General features: G+C 45.3%; 1 protein-coding gene across 2 annotated transcripts in view; it reads left to right on the top strand.

Annotated features, from left to right (window-relative positions):
* The window catches only part of ST3GAL5 (ST3 beta-galactoside alpha-2,3-sialyltransferase 5), a 153532-nt gene that overhangs the window by 102656 nt on the left and 27657 nt on the right, over nt 1-23219 (top strand). The window contains exon 3 of one of the 2 annotated variants that reach the window (XM_040335242.1): nt 12759-12864. The exons of the other annotated variant lie outside the window; for it this stretch is intronic. Within the exon in view, the coding sequence (XP_040191176.1) occupies nt 12759-12864 (106 nt within the window). The remainder of the gene's footprint in view (nt 1-12758; nt 12865-23219) is intronic. 2 annotated transcript variants of the gene reach the window in all.

The following is a 23219-nucleotide window of genomic DNA, read 5'->3' on the forward strand; positions in this document are numbered from 1 at the left end:
AAGCACAGGAATTATACTGATTTGCATGTCACTTAATCTGCCGTTGCAAGGATAATAGGTTATAGTTAGATAATCCTATTCATTTCATTTTTCCAGCCCCCAGAAATGCTGTACCAGTGCCTTGAAAAGGTATTCATACCCCTTGAGATTTTCCACCTTTTGTCATGTTACAACCATAAACGTAAATGTCTTTTATTGGGATTTTATGTGATAGACCAACACAAAGTGGCACATAATTGTGAATTGGAAGGAAAATTATAAATGGTTTTAATTTTTTTTTTACATATACTGTAAATGGCCCAGATTCATTGCTTACTTGCTCCGGTGTAACGAGTGCTCCTGATTCAGGAACCTCGTTACACCGGCTGCAGCCTAAAATCTGCGCGGCATAAGGGCCGCTAGGGGGCGCTCCCATTGTGTATCAGCGTGTAGTATGCAAATTGCATACTACCACTGATTCACAATCTTGCGCGGGCCCCACGCAAGCCAGGTACGGAGTTTCCGTACGGCTACTTTAGCGCAAGGCTGCCCTTTCTAATAGCAGGGGCAGCCTGTGCTAAAGTATACCGCCGCTCCCGCGTCGCGACGTTCAAATGTTACGTCGTTTGCGTAAGTGCTTCATGAATGGCGCTGGACGCCATTCACGTTCACTTTGAAGCAAATGACGTCCTTGCGACGTCATTTGCCGCAATGCACGTCGGGAAAGTTTCCCGACGGAGCATGCGCTGTACGCTTGGCGCGGGAGCGCGCCTAATTTAAATGATTCCCGCCCCCCGGCGGGATCATTTAACTTGCGCGCGTTTACGCCGGGCAAATTTGCCGGCGCGCCCTCGCAAGTCACGGAGCTACTGCTCCGTGAATCGAGGGCAGCGCAAAATATTTGCGTGGGCGCAGGGCAAAATCGTTGCCCTGCTCCCCCGCAAATATAGCGCAAGCTATGCTGAATCTGGGCCAATATGTGTAAAGTGTGGCGTGCATTTTGTCTTCAATACTTTGTAGAACCCCGTTTCACTGCAATTACAGCTGCAAGTCTCTTTGGGGATGTCTCTACCAGCTTTGCCCATCTAGAGAGTGACATTTTTGCCCATTCTTCTATGCAAAATAGCTCAAGCTCTGTCAGACTGGATGAATTTCCAAGTCTTGCCACAGATTCTCAATTGGATTTAGGTCTGGACTTTGACCGAGCCATTCTAACACATGAATATGCTTTGATCTAAACCATTCCATATTAGCTCTGGCTGTGTGTTAGGGTCGTTGTTCTGCTGGAAGGTGAACCTATACCCCAGTCTCAAGTCTTTTGCAGACTCCTTTGCAGATTTGAGGAGTGCACGACTAAGTTGTCCTGTGGACAGATTCTCCCACCTGAGCTGTGGATCTCTGCAGAGTTACCTCTTGGCTGCTTTTCTGATTAATGCTCTCCTTGCCCGGCCTGTCAGTTTAGGTTTCGGATGATGGGTTGAACAATGCTCTGTGAGATGTTCAAAGCTTGGGATATTTTTTTATAACCTAACTCTGCTTTAAACTTCTATACAGCTTTATCCCTGACCTGTCTGGTGTGTTCCTTGGCCTCCATGATGCTGTTTGTTCACTAAGGTTCTCTAACAAACCCCTGAGGGATTCAAAGAACAGCTGTATGTATACTGAGATTAATTGCACACATGAGACTCTATTTACTAATTAGGTGACTTCTGAAGGCAAATTAGTTCCACTAGATTTTAGTTATTGGTATCAGAGTAAAGGGGGCTGTATACAACCACACTTTTCAGATATTTATTTGTAAAAAAAAAAATTAAAACCATTTTTCATTTTTCTTTCTATCCACAATTATGTGCCACTTTGTGTTGGTCTATCACATATAAAATACATTTACATTTTTGGTTGTAACATGACAAAATGTGGAAAATTTCAAGGGGTATGAATACTTTTTCAAGGCACTGTTCACGTCTTTCTGCATTTTCTGATCTGGTATATAACAAGCCATTTCGTCTTGTATGGAATAAACACTCCTAACATTAAAGTGAACCTGTCATTTATTTTACACTTTCTGCTTTAGAGCAGACACTACGAGCTGCCTAGAAATTCCCTCCCTATGGCCCTCTCTGATATAGTTTGTTTTTTGAGCGTCCAACTTCTGCTGGCTTCTTTGCTAAGCTCTACCAACTGCCATTCTGCTGCCCACTGAGACTGCTTCAGTAGCCAGTAACGGCACTTTTATTGGACAAGGTAGATGGCAGGAAGGGAAATTTCTAGAGGTCGACCGATATATCGGCCGATATTTGGCCGTTTTGGAGAAACCGGCATCGGCCGATTTTCATCCAAATTAGGCCGATATTTAACATGGCCGTTAGCGGTGCGTCAGCTCCGAAGCTAGGCCGAGGCTGCGGCCTTTCCTGATGCTGTGACCGCGGCGGCAATCCGCGGAGTCGCGGATTGCCGCCGCGGTCACAGCATCAGGAAAGGCCGCGGCTTCGGCCTAGCTCTGGAGCCGCGGCCATCTTGGTACACCCAGCGCGGCGGCCCTCCCCTCTGTTTACACCCAGAGGAGGAGGGGCCCGCTCGCTACCATCTGCTGACTTTTTAATTTTTTTTAGTTTTAGGAAGTCGGCAGCGGGCCTGTAACCGCCAATCGGCGGCCGCCGCTGCCGACATCCTCCAAAAAAAACGTCCCCTGACTGCTGCGCGCCCTGCCTCTGCCTACAAACCCCAGAATGCAGAGAGGGCCGGCAGTTACCGCTGATTGGCTGTTACCGGCCCGCTCTGGATTCTAGGGATTATAGGCAAAGGGCGGGGCAGCACGTCAGGGACGAATGGAGTCTTGTGCTAGGCTGGTGGGCATTGATAAATGACTGACATTGGGCTGTACTGGTGGGCACTGATGAGGTGACGCACTGGTTTGCACTAATGTGGTGACGCACTGGTTGGCACAAATGTGGCGACGCACTGGTTGGCACAAATGTGGTGACGCACTGGTTGGCACTAATGTGGTGACGCACTGGTTGGCACTAATGTGGTGACGCACTGGTTGGCACTAATGTGGTGACGCACTGGTTGGCACTAATGTGGTGAAGCACTGGTTGGCACTGATGAGGTGGCACTGATGGGCTGCACTGGTGGGCACTGATATGGCACTGACAGGCTGCACCCCACCTCTCCACCCTAAACAATTTTCTCCTCCCCACCTCTCCACCCTAGGTCTAAAATATCGGCCGCAAAAATCGGCAACACATATCGGCCATCGGCCGCCCCGATTTCCAAATATCGTCATCGGCCAGAGAAAAACCCATATCGGTCGACCTCTAGAAATTTCTCCATGAAAGTAGGCATAGGTGTGTGCAGCCTATGGCATTAGGGTGTGCACCCCAACGCTCAAACACTTGTGCCTTTCTTTGCAGCCTCAGCTGAATGAATGGGAAGTGCTCTGTGCTGAATGACTTCCTTTTCTTTCACAGATGGAAGCATAGGAAACGCCGTTTACTATGCTTTGGTTATAAATGGACACCAGTGAATGAGTGTGTTCATTTAGAAAAGGAATGGGCCGGTAATTTACATATTTACTAGTTACTTCCCCAACTCTTCATCCTGAAACATCCTCCCCAGCAGCACTGCAGGGTGGGGAGGCCAACAAGGTGGGGGATGCCTGAGCAGTAGGGGGACAAAAAATGGCACTGCACATAGTGATTAGGGTGTGCCCAGGCTCATCTGGCACACCCCCTGCACACGCCTATGAAAGCAGGCAAAGTCTGGTTCAAACAAAATGGAATCAGAGAGGGACACAAATGTAATGGGCATCATTTTGTGTTTGAAATGGTATAAAGGTTGACTTCAACTCCAATAGTAATAATCCCAAAAAACTACAGATAAGCTAATTGGCATCTTCCCAGAACTCTCCTTTATCGATATATGTGGGATATTCAGATTGTAGGCTTCTCTGGGGGAATGGGTCTGGGTACTCTGAATACTATATAAATATTGAACTAAACTGAAGTATATAAATACACTATTGTACACAAATTGTTCCCATCGGGAGTGTGCATGCTCAGTAATATTGTATATATTGCAGGTATGTGTATAGTGCTAATGGTTTATGCAGGGATTTACTGTACAGTCCCTGCCCTCAACAAGATTAATCTCCAAGGTCCCGATCTCACATTCATACACATACTGGGATTAAATTATCCTTTGGAATGTGGGAGGGCCCCTAGGAGCCAGAAATCTTGGAGTGGGACAAAATCTCTCCTGACGTGTGCAAACATGGTGGCCAACTACAAGAAACGCCTGACCTCTGTGATTGCCAGCAAGGGTTTTGCCACTAAGTACCAAATCATGTTTTGTGAGGGGGTCAAATACTTGTTTCACTCATTAAAACACAAATCAATTTATACGTTTTTTTAAATGTGTTTTTGGGATATTTTTGTTGTTATTCTGACTCTCGCAGTTAAAATAAACCTTCTATTAAAATTATAGACTGATCATTTCTTTGTCAGTGGGCAAACGTACAAAATCTGCAGGGGATCAAATACTTTTTTTCCTCACTGTATATAATATATGAATATTATAGTCAGTTTTTTATAGTCGTGCATGTGTTCTGCATGTGATGAGTGTTCCATAATAGAAGTAGAGAGCAGGATGTGGAAGCAATGCATGGAAAATTTAGGTGTCCCTCCTGCCTGTACTTCAGCTCTTCTCCATGCTCTGCAATATACAGCATATAGTTTGGCCATTAACTGGTGCCCAGAACTGTCAGCTATTGTTAGAACGGATTTCCAGAGTAGTACAAACTGTTCTATGTGCAGATGTTTATTCTATTCCTGGAATTTCACAATCCTTTGTAGTCATAATTTGTTCTGTATACAGTAAAACCTTGGTTTGAGAGTAACTTGGTTTGAGAGTGTTTTGCAAGACAAGCAAAATGTTTTAATAAATTTTGCCTTTCTATACAAGCGATGTCTTGGATAGTACGGCATAGTATGGAAAGACGGCAATCCGCGGAGTCGCGGATTGCCGCCGCGGTCACAGCATCAGGAAAGGCCGCGGCTTCGGCCTAGCTCCGGAGCCGCGGCCATCTTGGTACACCCAGCGCGGCGGCCCTCCCCTCTGTTTACACCCAGAGGAGGAGGGGCCCGCTCGCTACCATCTGCTGACTTTTAATTTTTTTTTCGTTTTAGGAAGTCGGCAGCGGGCCTGTAACCGCCAATCGGCGGCCGCCGCTGCCGACATCCTCCAAAAAAAACGTCCCCTGACTGCTGCGCGCCCTGCCTCTGCCTACAAACCCCAGAATGCAGAGAGGGCCGGCAGTTACCGCTGATTGGCTGTTACCGGCCCGCTCTGGATTCTAGGGATTATAGGCAGAGGCGGGGCAGCACGTCAGGGACGAATGGAGTCTTGTGCTAGGCTGGTGGGCATTGATAAATGACTGACATTGGGCTGTACTGGTGGGCACTGATGAGGTGACGCACTGGTTTGCACTAATGTGGTGACGCACTGGTTGGCACAAATGTGGCGACGCACTGGTTGGCACAAATGTGGTGACGCACTGGTTGGCACTAATGTGGTGACGCACTGGTTGGCACTAATGTGGTGACGCACTGGTTGGCACTAATGTGGTGAAGCACTGGTTGGCACTGATGAGGTGGCACTGATGGGCTGCACTGGTGGGCACTGATATGGCACTGACAGGCTGCACCCCACCTCTCCACCCTAAACAATTTTCTCCTCCCCACCTCTCCACCCTAGGTCTAAATTATCGGCCGCAAAAATCGAGAGTAGCGTCATGTCACAACAAAGTATAAAAAAGAAGAGAGGAACCTCTAAGTGTAGCAATATAGTTACATTTAATGAAGGTATAACATTTAGCAACTTATTGCTACCCTAAGGCCTCGTACACACGACGGGACATGTCCGCGGACCGTTTTCATCGGACATGTCCGCTGGCGGATTTTGGTCTGATGGCTGTACACACCATCAGACCAAATTTCCCGCGGACAGTGAACGCGGTGACGTGGCCGCGACGATGACGCGGCAATATGCGCGACCCTGGAAGGTCAATGCTTCCACGCATGCGTCGAATCACTTTGACGCATGCGAGGGCTTTCGGCCGAGCGGACATGTCCGGTGAGTCGTACAGACGAACATGTCCGACGGACAGGCTTCCAGCGGATATGTTTCTTAGCATGCTAAGAAACATTTGTTCGCTGGAAACCTGTCCGATCCGCCAGGAAAATTGTCCGGTCGGCCGTACAGACGACCGAACATGTCCGCGGAAACTGGTCCGCGGACCAGTTTCAGCAGACATGTTCGGTCGTGTGTACGAGGCCTTAGAGGTGCCTCTCTTCTCTTTTTATACCCTGTAAAAAAAATGCTTTGATATACAAGTGCTTTGGATTACAAGCATGTTTCTGGAACAAATTATGCTCGCAGTCCAAGGTTTTACTATACTTTTATGTAGCGGGCAGTTTAATACTTTTGCTGCCTAAGTAATTTTTGCATTTTTTTAACAGGTTTCAAAATCACTTTAGGCCTGAAGATTTGCATAGTCCCCCTAACATAATCCATTTTCTGAAAGCAGACACCCTAGAAAATAAATAACTGTAGTTCCAATTTTTGGTGTCACATATGACTGCAGACATCTAGGAAACTCAAAATTTCAGTAAAAAATACACCAAAGTAAATTATGACTCCCCCCCCCCCCCTTCCTGGCAAAGAGAGCTGTGTATGATGTCATAAGTCTAGGCTAATGACCAGACAAGAAACAGGAAGTGGGCTGTATAAGGTATTTACTGGCCAAAAAAAAAAAAGGTTTTACTATCCAATGGTAAAACAACAAGGGCAGAGGATTTAATAGATGGAAAGTTGAAAAAATTACTGAAGGTCTGCTTTAAAAGCTCAGAGTTTCAGATTGTCTTTGTGCGGTCACGTGACCTCTCACCGCTCTCCTTCACCGATCTAAGGGATACAGCAGGAGGGGCTAAGCAGACAAACACAGTGGTCACGTGGCTGCCCTGCTAATGTCAGGTGGGGATCTCAGCCCCTCTCACCTTAGATCGGGGAAGGAGAGCAGCAGGCGGCCACGTGATCGCACAGAGGCGATCTGAAAGAAGGTATTAATCGGCATCATTTAAACAAACATTTGCACTGTGTAGTATACCTTGGTATAACAGAGACAGTAATCCTACTCTGACTTTACAACCTCTTTAAATTTGCGTGCACCCGTGAAATGGTGACAAACGTCAGTACCCTATATTTTCCATAGGCAATGCTTTAAACACCACTACAAGTCATTCGTTTAAAGTTTCACAGGAGCTCTGATGCTAAAATTATTTCTCTCACTCCTAACGATCGCAGCGATATTTCACATGTGGTTTAAACACCTTTTACATATGTGGGCACGACTTGTGTGTGCGATCGCTTATGCGCGTGAGCACGGAGGGATGTCTTTTTTTTTTTTTTTTTTTCTTCTTATTTTATTTACTTTTTATTTTAACACTGTCCCTTTTTAAAAAAAAAAAAGATCACTTTTATTCCTATTATAAGGAATGAAAATATCCCTTGTAATAGGGCAGCACAGTGGTGTAGTGAGTAGCACTCTACGAGCAGTAAAAAGGGTTGCTGGTTCGAATCCCGACCACGACACCACCTGCCTGGAGTTTGCATGTTTTCCCTGTGCCTGTGTGGGTTTCCTCCGGGAACTTCGGTTTCCTCCCACTCTCCAAAGACATGCTGGTAGGTTAATTGGCTTCTGCCTAAATTGTCCCTAGTATATGAATGTGAGTTAGGGACCTTAGATTGTAAGCTCCTTGAGGGTAGGGACTGATGTGAATTTACTTTGCATATGTAAAGCGCTGCGTAAATTGACGGCGCTATATAAGTACCTAAATAATAATAACTATAGAAGAAAAGCATGACAGTACCTTGTAATAGAAAAAAAGCATGACAGTACCGTATTTATCGGGCTATAACGCAGGAAGATTCCTGCAAAAAAATAAAATACTTAGTTTGGATGCCCCTCTTCGGTGTCTTGCCCGTCCATCGCGTCCTGCACGTCGTCCAGCGCATCCATCGGCGGCCTCGTCCGGTCCGGGGTCCTTCTGTGGCCATCCCCGCTCGATCCCCGCTTCCCGCGCTCTGTTCGAACCACTGCGCCAACATATACCGAGCAGAGTACACTCGTGTATAGTCGGGCGGGCTCGGCCCCTATCGCGTAAACGACGTACAGGACGCACACGACGTGACCGCGAGAGGAGCCGAGCCTGCCCGACTATACCCGAGTGTACTGCGCTCGGTATATGTCGGCGCAGTGGTTCGAACAAAGCTCGGGAAGCGGGTATCGGCGTATATCGCGCACAGACGATTTTGCCCTGTTTTTCAGGGCAAAAAAGTGTGCGGTATACGCCGATAAATACGGTACTTCTTTAATGTGAGATCTGGGGTCAAAAAGAACTCTGATCTCACATTGACATTTAAAAGCATTAAAAAAAAAGTTATTTTTTTTTCCAATAAAAAAAAATGTCCCTTTTAGGCCGTTGGGCGGAAGTGACGTTTGAAGTTGCTTCGGTCCACCAAGGGCATAGAGTTGAGTGGGGACCATCATGCCCTCACTCGACTTTCTGCCCATCAAGCCACAGGACATGATATTCTCCGCTGCTTCCAACGGCTCTGGTAAGCCGTGGAGACCACCGAAACGCGGCAGGAGGGGCACCTCTCCCGCTGCCCATAAAAGTGATCTCACGGTGAATGCGCCACGGAGACCATTTTTATGTTATTGCGGACCGCCTGCTGTAGAGAAAAATAACGGGGTTATGGCATCGATCTGCTGCCATAACAACGGTATTTAATGTCAAAGTCCCGACGTATATCCACGGTGGGCGGTCGGGAAGTGCAACTTCCTGTGCACTGAACCAAAACCTCAAACAATGTTATAAGCTTCTGTGAATTACACACCCCTTTCCTTTTCTGTGTTAAGGGCCGTACACACGGACCAACTATTTGGCGGCATTGACCAGCTCAACTGAGTGGCATTCGGACCATTCGCCAATAGCTGAGAGCCCTGATCAGAGTGTTCTAGTGTGAGGGGGGGCTTATCAGAACAAAATAGCACAGCAGGGGAGATTGCTGTACTAACATCGGATACTTAGTACAGCGGCTCCACCTGAGCTCTTACGTTTTTTTTTTATTCAGATCGCTGGGTTGAATAAAAAAAGTAACAGATAGTGTTAATAGGAGTCTAATAGGAGTGACGCAAGTCGCTCCGACTTAGAAAAAGGTTCCTGCACGACTTCGGGGGCGGCTCGGGGCGATTTGCATTGACTTCTATACAGAAGTCATTTTGTTAATCGCCTCTGAAGTCGTCTTCAGGACGACTTGCAGAGTCGCCCCCGAAGTCGTGCCGCCGCAGTGTGAACCGGCTCTAATGCCCCGTACACACCATCACTTTATGTGATGAAAAAAAACGACATTTTCTGTGAAGTAAAAAATGACGTTTTTGAAACTTCAATTTTCAAAGACGAAGTTGCCTACACACCATCGTTTTTCTCACAATGTTCTAGCAAAGCGAGGTTACGTTCCACCACGTTTTCCATTGAAGCTCGCTTCATAAGTAGCTTCTAGGCATGCGCGGGTGAAAAAACGTCGTTTTAAACGACGTTTTTGCTACACACGGTCAATTTCTGTGAAGTAAAAGTTGACGTTTTGAAAAACGACACATAAAATTGAAGCATGCTTCAATTTTTTTTGGTCGTTTTTTAGAAGACATAAAACAACGTTTTCCCCCACACACGGTCAATTAAAGTGACGTTTTTAAAAACGTCATTTTTTTTCATCACATAAAGTGATGGTGTGTACGGGGCATAAGGATTGGCAAGCTGTATTGTTTTACATTTAGATTTTTTTGTTTATTTAGTTGTTAATTGCCACATTTCAAAAATGGGTGAGAGATTAAATGAGTTCCTCTTATACAGTTTTACAACAGTCTGCAAACAGAGCATTAATTGGTATAATAAAGATAAAGATAAGTAAAGATAAAGAGGAGAGGATAATAAACCTCATTATCTTTAATAAATAACAGTCCTCACATAATGGTTAGACAACACTGGACACATCATAACATTTAACCCTTTCGCTGCCAGAGTTGTTGTTTTTTTTTGTACAAGAATCATTTTAGGCTTGAAGATTCGTTAAATCCCCCCTCGCAGTATATATTTTCTGAAAGCAAAGACCTTGGAAAATATATATATATTTTTTATGTCGTGCGATATTATTATAAACACAAACTTTTAGTACAATTACAGTAAAGTTAATAAAAATATTAAGGGAGAGGTGGTGGCAATAAGTAGATGCGAAACATTTCAAACGTGAAAACTGCGCGTGTCTGTAAAACAGCGTCAAACTTTGGTATTTAGAAATTTTCATAGGCAATGCTTTAAAAGCTTTTACTGGTCATCAGTTTAGAGGTACCGTATATACTCAAGTATAAGCCGACCCGAGTATAAGCCGAGGCACCTAATTTTACCACAAAAAACAGTGAAAACGTATTGACTCGAGTATAAGCCAAGGGTGAGAATGCAGCAGCTACTGTAAGCAGAAAAGAGGGTCAACATTGCCCATGTGCACGCCTCACTGTGCCCACAGTGAGCACGGGGGAACAACAACAACAACAGGACGTCCAGGGATGTCCACCCGGCACTTGAGAGCCGCGCTGTGGACGTCTTTCGTCCATAGCGTGGATCCCAAGTGGTTAAGGTCCAGTTTATCATGTAAAATTGCTGCCATTTTCTAAAAGTACCATGCTATTTTTTATTTTACGTGCATGTTTGTTCGAATCCCAGATTTCCATGTCCTCACTAAGGTTTGCTTAGCAGCTGTGAAAATAAATTACTGTATTTATTGGCATATAACACTCTCACTTTCTCACCCTGCAAATCGGTTGCAAATAGTGTGTGCCTGTTATACGCCGATACTGCAATTTGGGCTGCCTCGGAGAGAACGGGGAGGGGGGCGGGACGAGCACCATCAGATTACCTACAGCAAGAAGCTAGTGTTTACTCAGCGGCCTCTGTAATAGGAAGTCCCGTCTCCTGGGCCGGCATTGGACCAATGTTCTGTCGATCACAGAAGCCGGTCCAGGAGGCGGGACTTTGAATTAAAGCGGCCGCCGAGTTAACAGGAGATTCTCACTGTATGTAATCTGACGGCGCTCATCCCGCCCCCTTCCCTGAGATGGGCATTGATCAGGCTGCATTCATGGCCATGGGGAGGCTGCAGATGGGCATTAATCAAGCTGCATTGATGGGCAATTTTGAGGCTGCAGATGGGCATTGATCAGGCTGCATTGATGGGCACTGCCCCTTTTTTGCTTCAAAGTTCTTTAGTTAAAATGAAAAAAAAAATCCTGAAACTTCCCTCTTAAAATTAAGGTGCGAGTTATAAGCCTGTGCATGTTATATGCCGATTAAATACGGTATATCAATTTTAATTGAGGAAAGGCAGAGAGGGGTTTGAGGTTTAATAAGGCCTTTCAAAGGAATTCTTGGGGATACTGTTACTGTTTAAATCAAATGGTACACTCTTGTCCAGAACCTCTTAATTCTCGGGCATTCCCACCTGCCGAGCCGCAGCCCCCGACTTTCAGAGGTCATTGTAACAGTCACTGAACCTGTCAGTAGTCAGGCCTCGTACACACGATAGGTTAACCAGAGGACAACGGTCTGACGGACCGTTTTTATCAGTCAAAACCGATCGTGTGTGGGCCCCATAGGTTATTTAACCTTCGGTTAAAAAAAAGCAAATTTGCTTTAAAATGTAACCGATAGATTGCTAACCGATAGGTCAAAACCGATCGTTAGTATGCAAAACTATCGGTTAAAAACCCGCGCATGCTCAGAATCAAGTCGACGCATGCTTGGAAGCATTGAATTTCTTTTTTTTTCAGCACGTCGTTGTGTTTTACGTCACCACATTCTGACACGATCGGTTATTTAACCTATGGTGTGTAGGCGTGACGGACCATCAGTCAGCTTCATCGGTTAACCTAAGGCCTTGTACACACGACCGAACATGTCTGCTGAAACTGGTCCGCAGACCAGTTTCAGCAGACATGTTCGGTCGTGTCTACGGCCGACCGGACAGGTTTCCAGCGGACATTTGTCCAGCCGACCGTTTTGCAGCAGACAAATGTTTCTTAGCATGCTAAGAAACATGTTCGCTGGAATCCTGTCCGTCGGACATGTTCGGTCGTCTGTACAGACTCACCGTACATGTCCGAGCGGCCGCCATCCCTCGCATGCGTCGAAGTGATTAGACGCATGCGTGGAAGCATTGACCTTCCAATGTCGCGGCGTCATCGTCGCGGCGACAGCGCGGACACGTCACCGCGCTGTCTGTGCGCGCGGATTTCGGTTTGATGGTGTGTACAACCATCAGACCGAAATCTCCCAGCGGACATGTCTGATGAAAACGGTCCGGCGGACCGTTTTCATCGGACTGTCCGCTGGTGTGTACGAGGCCTTAGACAACGGTCCTTCAGACCGTTGTCCTCTGGTTAACCTATCGTGTGTACAGGGCTTTAAAGTTAGGGTTGAACTGTGTGTGTGTATGTATGTATGTATGTATGTATGCGCGTGTGTGTGTGTGTGTATATATATATATATATATATATATATATATATATATATATATATATATATATATATATATATATAATGCAAGAAGCCTGTCGTATGAGCATTGTATAGTGTTAAACTGGACTTGTTTTTTCCTTTTCCTAGGTGTATATTGTTGTTCGGTTTTATAATATGTATACTCTATATCTGCAAAGTGAGTCAGGATGCAGAGACGTGTGAACTTAGAAACGTGGACCCCGATCACATAAAGGTATGATAGTTTTAATAAATGGTCATATTATAATTCTGTATAATGAGTGCACAGAACTTTGTAAAAATGGCCTCTGTGTTAAAGCTGAACTGGCCTTTATATTGGTCCAGGTTGGTTACATATAATTCTTCACATTCCACATCCTAAGGGTAGCTGGGGATGCAGAAATTCACTGTTATGGTCTGTGCTACATACAGACGGCGCAGATCCCTTCCGGGTGCTGCTCAGATGACTTGCCTTATGTAATGGTGGAGGTGCCAAGTGAGTGCCCACCGTATACAGTATACAGAAGGCAAGTTGCTTGAGTAGAGACCAGCATGGAATGTATGTACCACAGACTACTACAGTGAATTTCTGCATCCACAGCAACTCTTTGGTTGTGACATATGAAGCATTTTGATGTAACCAAGCTGGACCCATAAAAGTAAAAAAATATATATATATTCCTGGATCTACTTCTTCTGTAAACAGACAGAAATCAATGTTAGGATTGTTTTATATATGTAGAAAATACCTTTGTAAATACAAAAAAAAAAGCAAGTAGACTTTTGATATTCAGAAGCAAGGTGAATGCTCCTTTAACACTAGGGCGAGCGGGTGGCGGTAAAACGTCTCTATTTTTACTGTAATTTTTGCGAAGGTATTCGGCCACTAGGGTTAAAACTACCCACAAAGTGCCACTTCAGCAGCGATTTGGAATTCAGCTTTAGGCACAACTGATGAATTTTCATATGCATTTACTAATATTTGGGGCTAGTGTAAATGGGCTTTTGAGATGTGCCCGCCACATGTTCACATTGACTTTTATTTCTTGCTCAATCAAATGTTTTCATTGCTACCTGTGTGTGTATCAGTGGGGAGCGCTCCTCAATTCCTATTCTGTCCAAAACACCTGAAACGGCTGTTGGGTGTCGCCATCTTAGTGATGTCAGCAGCACTAGTAGACTCAGAGCTGTCACTCTAATGATGCTCTATGGCACTTTAAAAAAAAAAAGGCCAGTTTACTGTCCTTCAGGCTTTAGGGGGGCCGGCTTTTGCCAGTGGTAGTAGAAGCATTCCTGGCATCAGTGGGGTAGATTCAGTAAGATTTTCGCATTTTTTACGTAGGCGCAGGGCACCGTTTTTGTCCTGTGCCCCCGCAAATTATCTGCGCTACCCTCGATTCACGGAGCAGTAGCTCCGTAAATTGCGTGGGCGCTCCGGCAAAATGCCCGGCGTAAGCGCGCGCAATTTAAATGATCCCGTAGGGGGCGGGAATCATTTAAATTAGGCGCGTTCTCGCGCCGAGCGTAGGGCGCATGCTCCGTCGGGAAACTTTCCCGACGTGCATTGCGGCAAATGACGTCGCAAGGACGTCATTTGTTTCAAAGTGAACGTGAATGGCGTCCAGCGCCATTCACGATTCACTTACGCAAACGACGTAAAATTTAAACTTCGCGATGCGGGAACGACGGGTATACGTAACATTGGCTGCCCCTGCTATTAGAAGGGGCAGCCTTACGCGAAACCCGACGGACGGAAACGACGTAAACTGCGTACGCAGGGCTCGCGTAACGTTGTGAATCGGCGTTAGTATGCAATTTGCTGACCACAATGGGAACGCCCCCTAGCGGTCAACGTAAGAATGCAGCCTACGATATGACTGGCATAAGAGCCTTATGCTAGTCATATCTTAGGCTGCCGTCGGCGTAACGAGATTCCTGAATCAGGAGCATTCGTAACGCCGGCGCAAGTAAGCAATTGCGCTGCGTAACTATGGTTACGCAGACGCAATTGCTTCTTGAATCTACCCCAGTGTCAGTAAGTAATCATTTTAGAGGGAGGCATAGTGCCCCATTTTTTGGTGTCACTTGGAGAACTAGTGCCTTATCGATGGTGTCAGTGGGAGGAATGGTGCCCCATCATTGGTGTCAGTTTGAGGAATAGAGCCTCATTGATTGTGTCAGTTGGAAGACTAGAGCCCCATTGCTGTTGTCAGTGGAAGAAATGGTACCCCATCATTGATGTCATTGGGAGGAATGGTCCTCCATCATTGGTATCCATTGGAAGAATAATGCACCAAGAGCCAGATAAAGAGAAGCAATGGACCACATCCGCCGCCCGGCCACAGTTTGGAGACCACTGCTCTGTAGTATTTTCCTTTGCTCCTCCCTGGCAGCTACATATAAGGTTATGTAGAGAGGTGATAAGAGGGGCAGAGGAGCTGGGTCAGCACAAGAGTAATTAGACACTCCCAGAAGAGGCGAGGGCTATAATGGGCAAGGAGATAGGGGGCTGTGCTAGGGAATTGACTCTTCATGGTGGAGTAACATTTTCTAGCAAGTTCAAAGGCACATCATTTATGGCACAGAAAAACAAGTAAGCATTTTAACCACTTCAGCCCCAGGAGGATTTACCCCCTTAATGACCAGGCCATTTTTTGCGATACGGCACTACATAAAAATGTATGTGCTTTTTTCCCACAAATAGAGCTTTCTTTTGGTGGTATTTGATCAACTCTGCGGTTGTTATTGTTTGCGCTATAAACAAACAGAGATTTTGAATAAAAGCTTTTTTTTTTTTTTTTTAACTTTCTGCCATAAAACGTATGTAATAAAAAATGTCTTTGTCAATTTAGGCCAATTTGCATTCTGCTATATATTTTTGGTAAAAAAAAATCCCAAGTAGCGTACATTATTCTCAATGTACTTGCCTGCTAATATACGGCGGCGTAGTCTAAAGCGGGCGGGCGTAAGGGCGCCAAATTCAAATGTGTTGGAGGGGGGCTTGTTTGATGGTAATGAGGCTTGACCTCACGTTTTTTACGTTTTTTTTAACTGCGCATGCGCCGGGCGCCTACATTTCCCAGTGTGCATTGCGGCTACGTACGCCGCAAGGGCCTATTGATTTTGACGTGGACGTAAACAACGTAAATCCCGATTCGCGGACGACTTACGCAAACAACGTAAAAAATTCGAATCTCGCAGCGGGAACGGCGGCCATACTTTAACATTGTTATTCCACCTAATAGGTGGAATAACTTTAGGCCTGCTAATGCCTTACGTAAACGGCGTAAATCGACTGCGGTGGCCGGGCGTACGTTCGTGAATCGGCGTATCCCCTCATTTACATATTCTACGCCGACCGCAATGGAAGCGCCACCTACCGGCCATCCAAAATATTGCAATCTAAGATAGGACGGCGCAAGCCGTCGTATCTTAGATATGTTTAAGCGTATCTCTGTTTGAGCATACACTTAAACATAGGTCGGCGTAGATTCTGAGTTAGGTCGGCTTATCTACTGATAAGCCGGCCTAACTCTACCTGAATCTACCTATTAAAAATCATTTTTGAAAAAAAAAAAATTCTCTTATTTTAACTGCAATTTTTAAGTTAGTGAAAGGGTCTCTTTAATGACAAACTTTTCAATGTGATTGCAAATCGGATCTAAACTTCGAATGAGTGATAGACTGATGTAGATTGGTTCAACATTTTGTAGATTTTTAGTCAATAATTCAAACAAATGAATGACAAAAACAGTTAATAAAACCCTGAAGGGAGTACATCAAGTATTAGGCTGTGCACCCAGAGCCCCCAATGCAGAAGTGTACAGTGGGCAGACCCTTGTCGCGGTCTGTTGCAGATCCTTTCCCAGGTTGTGATATGGTGTCATGCAGAGTAATCAAATCCCGATCAGGACAATAGACAAGCTGGAGGAGAAGATATCATTTTACTTCCAGGCTGGATGAGTCTCTCCATTCTCTGTATCAGTGAGTTCTGCCCTTCACCTGGCAATACACAAGGGGATCTGTGTTTGTTATGCCCTAGATGCCTCCCTTGGCGCAATACATTAAGGAGAACCTGAGGAGCCTGTCTCATGTGTAACAGTAACTGCTTTGTTATTTTGCTATATATATAATTACAGCTTTCCAGGTTGTCCCCTGGGATTCATAGGTTTGGCAGATTAGAAGGTTGGGGGGAAAAAAACGCACAGGCATTGTGGTATAAGCTACCCTTCTGGCTGGCAGAATTTAAAGCAGGAGCAACAACAATAATGCAATAACTGTTTGTGTGCTGCAGTATTTAAAAGGTAGTCACAGGTAAAGCATTAACCTCTTTCCGACCGTGTAACGCATATATATGCGGCGGCAGGATAAGTGTGCTTAAACACCCAACCACTGCACATATAGGGCCAGATTCTGAGAGACTTACGTCGGCGTATCAGTAGATACGCAGTCGTAAGTCCGAATCTGCGCCGTCGTATATTTAAGAGTATTCTGGAAACCAGATAGGCTTAAATTTGGCTAAGATACGAGCAGCGTAAGTCTCCTACGCTGTCATATCTTAGGGTGCATATTTACGCTGGCCGCTACGTGGCGCTTACGTTGTTTTCCGCGTCAAATATGCAAATGAGCAAGATACGCCGATTCACGAACGTACGTACGCCCGTCGCAATTAGTTACGCCGTTTACGTTAGACATACGCCCGCGTAAAGATAAAGCAGGTCTCTAGGTGGTGCAGCCCATGCAAGGTATGGACATCGGAACAAGCGTATCTTTTTACATCGTTTACGTAATTCGTACGTGAATGGGGCTGTGCGTAGGTTACTTTCACATCACAGGCATTGAGACGGCGTATCTTTGGGCGTAAATACGACGTGATATTGAGCATGCGCGCGCATGCGAAGTTCGTTCGGCCATGCATCCACATGGGGTCACGCTTAATTTAAATACAACACGCCCACGACCTGCATACTTTAAATTACGTGCGCTTACGCCGGCCGATTTATGCTACGCCGCCGTAACTTTTGTGAATACAGCACTTGCCTCTCTAAGTAGCGGCGTAGCGTAAATAAGATACGCGACGCCCGCACAAGGTAAAGCCGCCCTACGTGAATCTAGGCTATACTGATTAGCCATAATATGACCACCCACCTAATATGAAGTAGGTCCCACTTTAGCCACCAAAACAGTCCTGACCCACTGAGGCATGAACTCCACTAGACCACTCAAGGTATGCTATCGTATCTGGCAACAAGACGTCAGTAGCCGATCCTTTAGTTCCTGTAAGTTGCACGGAGATGCCTCCATGGATCGGACTTGTTTTTTCAGCACATTCTACTGATGCTCAATTGAACTGAGATCTGGAGAATTTGGAGGCCAAGGCAACACCCTGAAGACACCTTCTTCTATTGCTCCTGTGGTCCAGTTCTGATGCTCACACGCCCATTGTAGGCACTTTTGGTATGTGGACATGGGGATGAATGGGCATTCTGACTGGTCTGCAGCTTTGCAGCCCCCATGCAACAAACTGTGTTTTATTGTGTGTCCGGACGCCTTTCTGTTGGAACCACCATTAACTATTTCAGCAATTTGAGCTACAGCAGCTTTTCTATTGGATCAAACTGTACAGCCTTCGTTCCCCGCGTTCATCAGGGAGTCTTGGCTGCCCGTGACCCGTTTGCTGGTTTTCCTTCCTTGGACCACTTTTGTTAGGTGCTGACCACTGCAGACTGGGAAACTCCACAGTGCAACAGTTTTGGAGATGTTCTGATCCAGTCTTCCGTAGTGGTCTGAGGTTGTATGCTGGAAGCGCCCTTCTAACACACTGACCTAGCTGTCGAGGACCGCTCTTAGTCACAGCTTCTGATCGGGAGCCAGATGGATGGACTACCAAAAATATGACTGCTGTGAGAGCCTTCGTGATCGGGAAGCCACTCCGCCTCCCTACTTTAGGCCCCGTATGAAGGGCTGTGGGGAAGTATTCTAATGCTGAAAATCCTAGTTACCCTGCGGACTCTTCCTTAGAAACTGCATTACCAAACCAGAACAACAATACGACCAAATAGCAAAAATGACCAGAGCTCCAGCAGACAAAGACCTCCTGTGGTGCTGGCCGTTTTTCTGTTTGGACATTAATGGTATCCAGTATTTGTACTTGTTCTTGATCAGTGACTGGAAAAGAGGGCAGCAGTTGCAGCCACCATATGTTTCACATATCAGGTTTCCTTGAAAGCGAAACAGTCTGACTAAAAATAAACGAGCAGCTATTTTCAGGTTAGCATTTAAAATGCAGGCTTCAATTCTGTAATCCTTATGCCGCGTACACACGATCAACGACAACGTTTTTCCGGCTCTAGAAAAAACAATTGGGTAGATTCAGGTAGGGGAGCCTAAAAATAGGTCGGCGTAGCCTAGCGTGTTTACACTACGCCGCCTTAAGTAAGAGAGGAAAGTACATGATTCAGAAAGCACTTGCCTCCTTACTTAGGGCGGCGCAGTGTAAACACGGCGGGCGTAAGGGCGCCTAATTCAAATGGGTTGGGGGGGGCGTGTTTAATGCTAATGAGGCTTGACCTCACGTTTTTTGACGTTTTTTCTTACTGCGCATGCGCCGGGTGCCTACATTTCCCATGGCGCATTGCGGCTAAGTACGCCGTACGGGCCTATTGATTTCGTCGCGGATGTAAACGACGAAACTCCCAATTCGCGGACTACTTACGCAAACGACGTAAAAAATTCGAACCTCGCGGCGGGAACGGCGGCCATACTTTAACATTGTTATTCCACCTCATAGGTGGAATAACTTTAGGTCGCCTAAGGCCTTACGGAAACGACGTTAATCGACTGCGGCGGGCTCGCGTACGTTCGGAAATCGCCGTAAAAGCTCATTTACATAATCTACGCCGTCCGCAATGGAAGCGCCACCTAGCGGCCATCCAAAAAATTGCAAGCTAAGATAGGACGGCTTGCGCTGTTCTATCTTAGCTTTGTTTAAGCGTATCTCTGTTTGAGCATACGCTTAAACAAACGCCGGCGTAGATTCAAAGTTAGGCTGGCTTATCTACTGATAAGCCGGCCTAACTCTTTGTGAATCTACCTAAATGTTTTTTTTCAACTTGATCATTAAAACGGCCTTGCCTACACACGATCGTGGAAAAAAAAATGCTCTAGCAAAGCGCGGTGACGTACAACACGTACGACGGCACTATAAAGGGGAAGTTGCATTCAGATGACGCCACCCTTTGGGCTGCTTTATCCGATTTTGTGTTAGTAAAAGACGATTCGCGCCTTTCTGTCTGTTACAGCGCGATGATTGTGCTTACTTACAATTGCGAACAGTAGTTTTACCAGAACGAGCGCTCCCGTCTCATAACTTGCTTCTGAGCATGCGAGGATTTTTCACAACCCGAAAAATGATCTCCGACCTCCGATCCTTCCGGTAACGTCATATCCGTGGTGCGTTCCGCGCTGGTACAGCGCGACTTCCTGGTTTTCTCGAGGCTCCAGGAACTGTCTCTATCCTTGCAAAGCAGCTGGAACCATATAACCAACAACCCCACAGGACGTATAAGGATGATCCATCTAAAGAGATCTACAGACAGATGAGCCTATATTTTATTTACATCTTGTAAGTTTTTTGACCCCTCTTTATGTAATAAACGAACTGGGATACTGCACTTACCATATATATGCTCGAGTATAAGCCGAGTTTTTCAGCACATTTTTTGGTGCTGAAAATGCCCCCCTCGGCTTATACGCGAGTCACCTTTTTGCGCCTGATCTCCTGGATTTGAGGACCAGGCACCGGCCGGCCGTAGATCCCCTGTATCCCAAACTTGCCGCACATATTCTCCTCTACAAGTGTACAAAGTTTGTATTCTGGGGGACTTACGGCAGGGGAGCACCGATTTTTCAAAGCTGGGAACCCCTTCTATATACTCCCATGTTAAACGTAAGTCTAGTCATGGGCACAGTGAGGCATGGACACAGTGAGGCATGCACATGGACACCCTAGGCTTATACTCGAGTCAATACGTTTTCCCATTTTTTTGTGGTAAAATTAGGTACCTCGGCTTATATTCGGGTCGGCTTATACTCGAGTATATACGGTAGTTGGCGTGTCCTTCCTTCTCATATTTGCTTCCTTTGGTTTTACACAGAGCCGCCACAACTCTGAGGCCGCAGGTGGTCCTATATACCCTTCCAGAATATGCCTATATTCTAGAATAATGACAATCATGGACTTTCCCTTACCCTGACCAACTGATCTTCTAATGCCACTTACACACGATCGGAATTTCCGACAACAAAACCGTGGATTTTTTCAGACGGAATTTTGGCTCAAACTTGTGTTGCGTGCACACGGTCACAAAAATGTTGTCGGAGTCAAGAGTTCAATGATTCCAAGCATGCGTAAGATTTTTATGCGTCTGAATTGCATACAAACGATTGGAATTTTCGACAAGAACTTTTCCCGTCGGAAAATTTGAGAACAAGTTCTCAAATTTTTGCTGTTGGAAATTTTGACAGAAATTGTCCGATGGGACCTACACCAAGCTCACATCGAAATTCCGATCGTGTGTATGCGGCATTAGAGATATTCTTGCTGGCTGAACTCTTTGTGCCAGTATCTTCTCCCTTTGTGAGCCTTATACAGTTCACTTCTTATTGTAACACATCTCTTTATGCTTTGTTGACTAAAGCTGCCTTTCATTCTGGCATTAGCACTTCCTTGTTTTTTTTTTTTGTAACAACTTCAGCCCCGGAGGATTTGGCTGCCAAATGACCAGGTCACTTTTTGCGATTTGGCACTGCGTCGCTTTAACTGACAATTGCGACGTGGCTCCCAAACAAAATTGGCGTCCTTTTTCTCCCACAAATAGAGCTTCATTTTGGTGGTATTTGATCACCTCTGCGGTTTTAATTTTTTGCGCTATAAACAAAAATAGAGCGACAATTTTGATTATTATAAGAAATATCCCCAATATATATATATATATATATATATATATATATATTTCTAGATTGTAAGCTCTAACGAGCAGGGCCCTCTGATCCCTCCTGTATTGATTGTATTGTGACTGTACTGTCTTCCCTGATGTAAAGCGCTGCGCAAACTGTTGGCGCTATATAAATCCTGTATAATAATAATAATATAAAGTTTTCCTCAGTCTAGGCCGATACGTATTTTTCTACATAATTTTGGTAAAAAAATCGCAATAAACGTTTGATTTGTTTGTAAAAAATAGGGATAGTTTTATGGAATTTTTATTAATAATTTTTATTTACTAGTAATGGCGGCGATCTGTGATTTTTATCATGACTGCGACATTATGGCGGACACATTGGACACTTTTGACGCCATTTTGTGACTATTCACATTTATACAGCGATCAGCGCTATTAAAATGCACTGATTACTGTATAACTGTGACTGGCAGGGAAGGGGTTAAAAACTAGGGCACTAGGAAGGGGGTAAGTGTGTCCTAGGGAGTGATTCTAACAGTGTGGGGGCTGGGCTTACTGTGACATGACACTGATCGCTGCTCCCGATTACAGGGAGCAGACACAAAGGTTTCCTGTCACTAGGCAGAACAGGGAGATGCCTTGTTTACACAGGCATCCCCCGTTATGCAGCTCTGTGACACAATCGCTGGACACCGGCAGACATCGAGTCTGCGGGTCCCGAGGGCAGGGTCAGGAAGCTCACAGCAGGGGCGCGTATGGGTATTGTCAGTGTTTCCATTATGCGTTTATACTGTTTAGATATTGTTTTTCTTTGTTTTTAATAGTTCTGTGATTTTTCAGGTTGTCAGAAAAAATGTGATCCATCGGTAAATTTTCCATGTTTTGTTGGTAAAAAATGCTGCTGGAGGTTGGCAACACTAAAGCCTAACTCCAGCTTTGTTGTCACTTTAAATGGTGTGAACCAAGCTGCCCATCCGGCCAAACCTCAGGGGAACCCCTTCCAACCTCTGAAAGAACGAGACTTAGTTGAGGTTGATGCCGTGTACACACGATAATTTTTCGGCATGTAAAAAAACAAAGTTTTTCAGCATGTAGAAAAAACAACGTTTTTTCTAACTTCATCATTAAAACGACGTTGCCCACACATGGTCGTTTAAAAAAAAATGCTCTAACACGTACGACGGCACTATAAAGGGGAAGTTCCATTCGGATGACGTCACTCTTTAGCTGATTTCGTGTTGGTAAAAGACGATTCGCACTTTTCCGTCTGTTACAGCGTGATGAATGTGCTTACTCCATTACGAACGGTAGTTTTACTAGAACGAGCGCTCCCATCTCATAACTTGCTTCTGAGCATGCGCGGGTTTTTAACGTCGTTTTAGCCCACACACGATAATTTTTTACAACCGAAAAACGACATTGTTTAAAACGTTGTTAAAAAATGCAGCATGTTCGAAAAAGTTTTTTGTCGTTTTTCAGAACCCGAAAAATTATGTGAAGCCCACACGTTTTTTTTAAAAAGTCGTTTTTTAAATGCCGAAAAATGATTGTGTGTAGGCGGCATGAGAATCACTTCCTTAGACTGTCCCTAAACACTTTACAGTCACTCAAACGCTAAAGTTTAGCA

Source organism: Rana temporaria, chromosome 1, assembly GCF_905171775.1.
Source record: "Rana temporaria chromosome 1, aRanTem1.1, whole genome shotgun sequence".
NCBI lineage: Eukaryota > Metazoa > Chordata > Amphibia > Anura > Ranidae > Rana > Rana temporaria.